This window comes from Triticum urartu, unplaced genomic scaffold (assembly GCF_003073215.2).
Source record: "Triticum urartu cultivar G1812 unplaced genomic scaffold, Tu2.1 TuUngrouped_contig_6559, whole genome shotgun sequence".
NCBI classification, from domain to species: Eukaryota; Viridiplantae; Streptophyta; class Magnoliopsida; order Poales; family Poaceae; genus Triticum; species Triticum urartu.
This window is the reverse complement of record NW_024117329.1, coordinates 582-9,503: the sequence shown is the minus strand read 5'-3', so window position 1 is coordinate 9,503 and position 8,922 is coordinate 582. Positions and strand designations below refer to the sequence as shown.

General features: G+C 39.1%; 1 protein-coding gene and 1 non-coding gene across 2 annotated transcripts; both read right to left on the bottom strand.

Moving 5' to 3' along the window:
• Positions 1–4,295: 4,295 nt before the first annotated feature.
• On the bottom strand, positions 4,296–4,383 carry TRNAM-CAU. Its single transcript is given in 2 exon segments — positions 4,296–4,331; positions 4,346–4,383. It is a non-coding gene; the product is annotated as a tRNA-Met (tRNA).
• A 143-nt stretch (positions 4,384–4,526) lies between these two features.
• LOC125530782 (subtilisin-like protease SBT2.3) lies at positions 4,527–8,624 on the bottom strand (the record flags this gene model as incomplete). The annotated part of the gene is given in 7 exon segments (XM_048695185.1): positions 4,527–5,186; positions 5,516–5,797; positions 6,228–6,498; positions 7,203–7,534; positions 7,623–7,905; positions 8,375–8,447; positions 8,529–8,624. Coding segments are annotated over 7 exon segments (1,741 nt in total), but the record flags the coding sequence as incomplete, so codon positions are not given.
• Positions 8,625–8,922: the final 298 nt, after the last annotated feature.

Below are 8,922 nucleotides of genomic sequence, written 5' to 3'. Positions count from 1 at the left end.
CTTGTTCAATGTCGTTACCGGCAAGTCTCTTTACTCGTTCTGTAACACATCATCCCGTGATCAACTCCTTGGTCACATTGTGCACATTATGATGATGTCCTACCGAGTGGGCCCAGAGATACCTCTCCGTTTACACGGAGTGACAAATCCCAGTCTCGATTCGTGCCAACCCAACAGACACTTTCGGAGATACCTGTAGTGTACCTTTATAGCCACCCAGTTACGTTGTGACGTTTGGCACACCCAAAGCACTCCTACGGTATCCGGGAGTTGCACAATCTCATGGTCTAAGGAAATGATACTTGACATTTAGAAAAGCTTTAGCATACGAACTACACGATCTAGTGCTATGCTTAGGATTGGGTCTTGTCCATCACATCATTCTCCTAATGATGTGATCCCGTTATCAACGACATCCAATGTCCATGGTCAGGAAACCGTAACCATCCATTGATCAACGAGCTAGTCAACTAGAGGCTTACTAGGGACATGGTGTTGTCTATGTATCCACACATGTATCTGAGTTTCCTATCAATACAATTCTAGCATGGATAATAAACGATTATCATGAACAAGGAAATATAATAATAACTAATTTATTATTGCCTCTAGGGCATATTTCCAACATAGGCCACTAGCGCCATTACAACAGTTTGATTTTTCAATCCGTTCAATTTTTCCCAGCCCAATATATTTACAGCAAATACTGACAGGTGGGGCCCAGTGGGCAACTATTGTCGGACTGCTTTTGTACAAAGTAAAAAACATCACGTGTACTAGCCACTGACAATGGGCCCTGGCCACATTGGCATGCCACGTAGGCAGCAAATACATCCACGTACGGGAATGTGACCATATTTGCACGTCCGCACAAGTTTGATGACCAGAAACACGCATTTTGCAAGTTTGTGCATCAAACTGACCGTCTTGCGCAAGTTGTAGGACTTCTAATGTATTTACCTCAAAGGGGTATCATCTTCGAAACCAGGGTTTTTCCGGGGATTTTTTAGGTGCTACAAAATGTCCCGCTCTCTCTTTTTTTTCTCTTTTTAGGAGAAATGCCCTGCTTTGTCTTTACCACCAGAGCTGCTCATTCGGTTAAGTCGATAAATAAGATCTTATTTTTTTAAAGGCGAAGGTCATGTCGAAATTTAAAATTGCACAGGTCACCCACCAAAACACCATCAGAGTCGGGGAAACATTGTTGACGCGGCGGTCAGAAGTCGTCGATCAAAGCTAGAAGACTCTGGCGACCATGATCTGAAACACATCGTCGTCCCAGAGAAAAGAAGACGGCCACCCAAAATCCAAGGGACATAACCTCTGAAACTCACCGATGGCGTCAAAGCGGCCGAGCATTCTTGTTGGAGGAGTTAGGGACCAAAACACGAAGTTATGACTCCGGTTCGGTCTCGGTAAACAACAAACTTCGATATGGTTTCAATAAATATCTAGTCTTTCTGACTTCAAAAGGAAGGACTATAAATATTATATCAAATCAAATGGTGCAATATTTAACCAACGTTGTAAGGAAAATTGTCCACCTACAATATTAGATATGAAAATATATTCAATTGTGTATGTAACGATATCAATTTGGTATCGTAGTTTTTTATATTTTTCCTAAAAATGTAGTCAAACTTTGCACCATTTGATTTCAAAGAAAAATTATAAGCGTTCTTTTCAGAGCCGGAGGGAGTACTAATCAAATTTGACGCAATTTTGTGGTCATAGGGTTTTGTAAACGCATGGAAAACCTCTTTAGTATTGTTGCATGCATAGCAATGTGACAATTTCTATATACAAAACATGCAAAACTTTAAATTTCTTACCAGACCGCTATTGCTACCTACACACAGTGAGAACTATACCATTGACATATCCAACAAAGTGAAAAATCAAGATGTGTCAATTTTTAATCCAGTTTATTAATTAGCATGCAAAGGTAAGAACAAGCAACAGCTAATTACCGGGCACTCTCTCATATCTTAAAAACAAGGCCCTAAACTTTGTCCCTCTTTTCTCACAAAGCAAGCTTCATGGTCAATTGGACCAATCACAAGCCAAGCTGAGTGGCTGAACATCTATATGATTGGTAGGTTTGGAAATGCGTGAAGCAACATGCAAGCCCTTTTTTGAGAGGTGAAGGGAGTACAAAAGGAACAAACACAAAGAAAGAAGTAAGCAACTAGAAAGTAAATAGCAAGTGTTTGAAGGCACAATTATTTATTTCGCAAAGTTCTAGTTGTTGGCGGGCTTTACGTCTTCATAGGAGAGGGTGAGCACTCAGCGCCGCGTTGAGCTAAGTTCACTACTCACCCAATTAATAATAGTGGATTTTGAGGTGATCCCGGACCTACACAAACTTAGCGTATCCACAAGATGGAAGCTCTCGGATGACGACTAACTGTTTAGAAGATGTCGATTCTCCAAGAGTATGAGTAGCATCTGTAGGCTCAAAGATGCTCTTGCTCGATGACCACCCCCCCCCCCCCCCTCAGTTTCCCTCTAAGATGTGTGCTCAAGAACTTGAGGAAGTGGGAACACGGAATATAAGAGTGCACAGTGCACGAGAATGTCATAGGCTCATTTTACATCCGTATTTAGGTAACAATATCCAATGTATCTGTGTCTAGACTAGCAGATTTTCGATGATGCATATGGTTATACTGAATCACCAAAAAATACAAATTATTGTTTTAATATCAAGATGAACATCGTGTTTACTCTGAAGAAGAAGAAAACATAACACTCAAAGAAGATAAAGATGAAAGAGCATATGAGTTGCACAAACAACCCATTTTCACTTTTGGATTACTTGTTGTTCCATGATTAATAGCCACGTTTTTTGGAACCTGAGGTTTGAAAGTTAGTAAAATACATTTTAAAGTGTTTTCTCTTTGAGCATGGTTTAAAACATAGTAGAATATGTTTCTTAAGTTCTGTAAATTATGGAAAAGATCAAGAAATGTAGGCATGGAGTGGAAACTTACCTTTGTTAATGTTAATAATAAATTACGTCTATTTATGGCCTGTACTTAAATGAATAACTACATTAGCTAAATAACTTTTGTCGGAGAAATTCATTTTTGGGAGTTTACGTAAAGTTGATTGGCCATATTATTTTCTTGGCAATTTTGTAAAACTAATGTGATTTTTGCTAAGTTAGAAATAATGAGATCAAATGTTCCCGTGTAACAAAAATACCAAAGCATTGTCGTACTAGATATAAAGAAATACAAGTGAACAAAACAAAAAACCTTGATGGCCATATTATTTTGTTGGTATTATTGTAAAACAAAAATGTGTTTTTTTTCTATGCTAGAAATAATGAGACCAAATGTTCCTGTGTCAAAAAATAGCAAAGCATTGTCGTACTAGATATAAAATACAAGTGAACAAAAGAAAAACATAAATACCAAGGTCCCTGTGTCAAAAAATACCAAAGCATTGTCGTACTAGATATAAAGAAATACAAGTGAACAAAACAAAAAACCTTGATGGCCATATTATTTTGTTGGTATTATTGTAAAACAAAAATGTGTTTTTTTTCTATGCTAGAAATAATGAGACCAAATGTTCCTGTGTCAAATAATAGCAAAGCATTGTCGTACTAGATAAAAAATACAAGTGAACAAAAGAAAAACATAAATACCAAGGTCCCTGTGTCAAAAAATACCAAAGCATTGTCGTACTAGATATAAAGAAATACAAGTGAACAAAACAAAAAACCTTGATGGCCATATTATTTTGTTGGTATTATTGTAAAACAAAAATGTGTTTTTTTTCTATGCTAGAAATAATGAGACCAAATGTTCCTGTGTCAAAAAATAGCAAAGCATTGTCGTACTAGATATAAAATACAAGTGAACAAAAGAAAAACATAAATACCAAGGTCCCTGTGTCAAAAAATAGCAAAGCATTGTCGTACTAGATATAAAGAAATACAAGTGAACAAAACAAAAAACCTTGATGGCCATATTATTTTGTTGGTATTATTGTAAAACAAAAATGTGTTTTTTTTCTATGCTAGAAATAATGAGACCAAATGTTCCTGTGTCAAAAAATAGCAAAGCATTGTCGTACTAGATATAAAATACAAGTGAACAAAAGAAAAACATAAATACCAAGGTCCCTGTGTCAAAAAATAGCAAAGCATTGTAGTACTAGATATAAAAATACAAGTGAACAAAAAAAAATACCAAAGCTCAGTATAGCTCTCATCATCTAAGAGATGACTACTGTGACGACCCAAGTTGTCACCAGAGCGTTTTCATCATCACTCTGGATTTTTGTGGGGTGAGAGAGGCTCGAACTCTCGACCTCAGGATCACTCGCTTTCAGCTATGAGACCTACGCGCTAGCCAACTGCGCCACCACCCCTTCGGTGACAACTTCTCAAATACTGCATTGAAGTAGACACATATATATCCGCCGACTCAACCTGACAAAGCTCAGGAACACAATAGGAAGTCATCAGCCAAAAAAACAACTACAGCATACAGTGCAGGTAGCAACTGATAAAAGACCTCTGCAAAAAGGATTTCTCATTCATCGAAAGACGGGCGTTCTGATACACATTCTCTTTACAGTTATTGTTCACCTAGCCACGCATCTACTTACATGGACGACATGCTTCAAAATGTACACCAAACAAAACAACTAGGGTAAATCCTGGTCATTCTACCTCCAAAGCAGTCAGGTCACCGCTGCGTATACAACCTTGATGGCTTGATCAGTCAGGACACCGTTTCAGTGTCAGCTTTTCAGTTATCAGGAACTCTACACAGCCTTGGACATGACCGTGAACGGAATGACCACCCGGTGACCTTTGTCCCCGTAGAACTCGACGTCCCCGAAGCTCACCGAAGAGTTGGTCATGGTGGCGTTCACGACAAAGGTCACGAGCTGCTTCTGCCCGCTGGGGATGAAGAACTGAGCCGGTGTCGCAGACGCCGCCACCCCGTAGGGGGCGTTGCAACTGACCGTGTAGTTCTCGTCGCTCGCCACGTTGGTGACCGTTCGTGTTACTGTTCTCGACTGGTTGAGCACGGCTATGGTGATCGACGGCAGGTTTAGGTCTGCTCCGGTCATGGTGGAGGCCCCGCAGCTATTGCCGGTGTAGTTCGCCACTACTGGAGCAGAACCATTTATACCACACAGAAAGGAGAGGTAGTCATCATAGCCTGTAGTTTACAAGAAAAACAAAACAATTTGAAAGGAGTTAGTCACACAGTCATGTTTGTCAAGCGCGAAACTACAATCAGAACCTAGAGGGTTATTTGCACTATATATGCACCCCTTGGCATAGCCATGCTAACAATCTGATAAACTGTTGGTTCGACATACATTGGCCTAACACCTGATGTCAATCAAAACCCAGCTGCTAGTCTCAAGCAATACACCACAGTTCGCACTAGTTGTGGCAAGCCCAAGCTAATCTTAGCAGTAACATAAACAAGAGATGATTTTTTTTTGAGCAAATAAACAAGAGATGAATGGCCATTGAACTTACTGCAATCAAATATGAGCCCAGGGTCCAAAGCAGCAGTGGCATTGGCAAACCCACTCCCCATGTCAAAAGGTGTAGCTGGAGTTTGAGTGGAGTCTGGGTTGCTGTATGTTCGCTGTGACATGATTGGATTCCCCTGCTTGTCACTGAGAGTTGTAGTGGTAGACAGCGCGGAACCTATAGCTGCTGGGCTAAAAGAAGGAAACTTCTGCTTGATTAGCGCCGCAAGGCCAGCAATGTGTGGTGCAGCCATACTTGTACCAGAGAGCATCGCAAAACTTTCACCTGAAGAGGAAAATCAGACAACCATCATGACTTGTTCATGGCAATGGAGAATCTGATATTAGGTCAGATTCTAATGCTAAGCTAGTTGTTAGCGGCGTAAATACCCGAACAGAAAAATACAAATGTAAGGCTGTACTTTTTGTTTATGGCAGTTTTGCTGGCAATGGAAGGAGCAAAGAATCCAATAATTGCATATTAATTTACAAAAGTACCATTCTCAGTCCTCATATGCTTCACTCACAGTTCATAGCATGGCAACCATTAGTTTTTTATCTACCAAATACATATTTGAAGAACGTAATACAATGAGGGAAAACATATTTTTTTGGAAATACACTTCTATTCTATTGGAATGCAATTTGTATGTTTAATGCTCTTGAGTACTAATACTTAAGTATTAACTGGAATAGAAGGTAAATTGTCAAACTACCGGTAAATTCAGCAGAATCCAATCCACGCGAACTCCAAGCACCCCAAATGGAACTGCCAGGTGCTACCACATTTGGTTTCAAGATATCGGCATTGGCCAATGTATTATCCTCAGGGTCAGGTCCCCTAGCAGAATAAAACATCACTTTTGGTGCCGAACTACCATAATTTGGCTTCAGACCTCCTAGTATTTTCGCAACTGCACCGAAGTTGACAACTTTGTCTGACGTCCCATCTCGTACAAGCGAATCGTTGTAATAACTTAGGAATATCTGGCAATATCGAGTCACATATGTTAGCACCTTAGTTTTTCTTAAGAAATAGAATAATTTTCCCACATGAGTAATTCAGTTGATCTACCATCAACTGTTACTATACTGCACTCAACAACTAAACTTGAAGCCAAAAAAAGATAGACTAAAACCATGAGAACAGGAAAAAAAACTATGGAGAAGAGAGACCGATTAATCAACACGCACATAACAGCCAGAGCAAATTAAGCTTAGCAACACCAGCAGCCGAAAGAAGCTTGGATTAAAATGAACAGAAGTTCGGGAAACAGGATAAGTCTACTAAAATGTTGCAAGAGCTGAATAGGCACTTAAACCTTTTAACTTCCTGATGCATTTACCATGCCCAATAATTATGAAGTATCACACTTCATACATTAAGGCTCAGTTTGTGGTTACTGAAATGTGCCGTGCTAAAGTTATTTATAATCCGCTTTCGGAAAATAACCATGGAAGCAGCAAAAGGTTTGGTTAAACAAGTGATAGAATAGGCAAAAGCTGATTAACAAACGTGATTATCATAATCAACTGCAATGCCAAACGCCAGATTCATACAGCAAATCCAGAACTATTGAATACCATAACATAAGCTGTTAAACAGGACAAGAAAAAAGACTGATCAAGGTCTAAGAAATAAAAGGATATAAAGAGTAAGAATAATAAGGCTGAAGCATTGGCTGCCATACCTTAGAGTCATCAGATGATGGTATTATAAGTCCAGGTATATCCATTGGAGTTGGGTTCAGCTGGAAACCAAGGACAAAAGGATCCAAGTAAAATATAATGCCTGCAGCACTGACATTCTTTGCTGTATCCAAAGCTTGCTTCACAGAAGAGAGGCCAAGCACAAATCTTATGGAATAGCTGCAGACCAGTATCTTCCCCCTTATCAGATCTTTATCTAGATGGCTTGGATCTTGGCACTCTCCTAGGGACATTTCAATTGGAGTAGTTGTATAATTTTGCAGTGCATGAGGTGCAGCAATCAGATTGTACATGGAATCACCATCTGTTCCAGCTGTGTTTGCAGTTTAACAAAAGTTAAAAAGGTCGCCATGTGCAGTCGTGCACAGAGCACATAATGAAATAACTTAATAGGAACTTACGAGCAAGGCCAACTCCTGAAATGGTCAAATTGTTGCCAAGTACAACATAATTGTTGTACTCCCTGTCATGGGCAGAAGCGCCTACAGTAAAAATCCATGGACTGTATGAAGACATGCTCTTAGGGGAAGGACCAGTATTTCCTGCAGCTTGCACAACAAATATGCCATCTTTCACAGCTGACATTAGTGCCATATCAATTGGATTAAAGAATGTAGCCAATCCAGGAGGCCTCCTATTAGGGGTAATGGATAAACTGATTATGTCAACGTTATCTTCAGCTGCCTGCAAATGTGATGCAAGGAGTTGTTGTCAACAGCGCTGCAATAGAGCATTCTTCATTATTTAAAATGCTTCTAATGAGTTGGCAGATCTTAGCCAAGAATATCACACCAAAATTTTTAATAATGCCACGGAAACTTGCAACATAAATATATGTCGAACACTTACTAAAATTTTAGTCAACACATTAGTACAACTGGTCATCACAGAATTCGAACTTCCAGATGCAGATCTATTCAGTAAATTTGAACAGCTTATAATCTTTTCTTGTAGTGTGCTCGTCTTGATTAGCTAGTATATGCTACAATAATTGATCTCTTGGAATATCAAGCCCATTAGATTATTATTATTTTCGTTCAAAAAGGAGGTAGAAATCATGCCTTTTCTTCATGCAGGGATCACATTCTAAAGTGGGTCATTAGTTTTGTGCTTACACGAACAGAAAATAAGCAGCATGCAGAAAGATCGTTACCTGATCTATTGCAGCCACTACATCAGCAGCAAAACCTCCAAAACCTTTGTACAGCGCTTTATAGACAGCAATGCTGAAAAATAAGTTATTATTATATATTTGGAAATAAAGTGGATCATATCTATCTCCCTAAACCAAAAACAAGTAGACTTACTGTGCACGAGGAGCCATTCCACTTGCATTCCCAAAGTGATGCCCAGCCACAATAACAGGTATTCCATGATTACCAGCCGCGATTGATGCTGTGTGGCTGTATGCACAAATCTTAACTTCAGAAATAATAATCTCTGAAAGTGGCCTCTCAAAATAATTTCCTTGCAGTAGTTTGTTATTCTTGTTAAGCAACGTCAGTTAGAAGTCAGATAAGGCCTACACCCAAAGGTAGTTCAACTAGTCCATATGGAAAGCAATGCTTGAGTTCAAGTTGAAAGAAACAAACCATGGAAGCAAAACAGTAGTAAATAACAGTTTATCCCAGTATTTCTGCATAAATCATTTCTTTCATCTTAATTGGATCTATCTATTACTAGCATGATATCAAGTTAAAA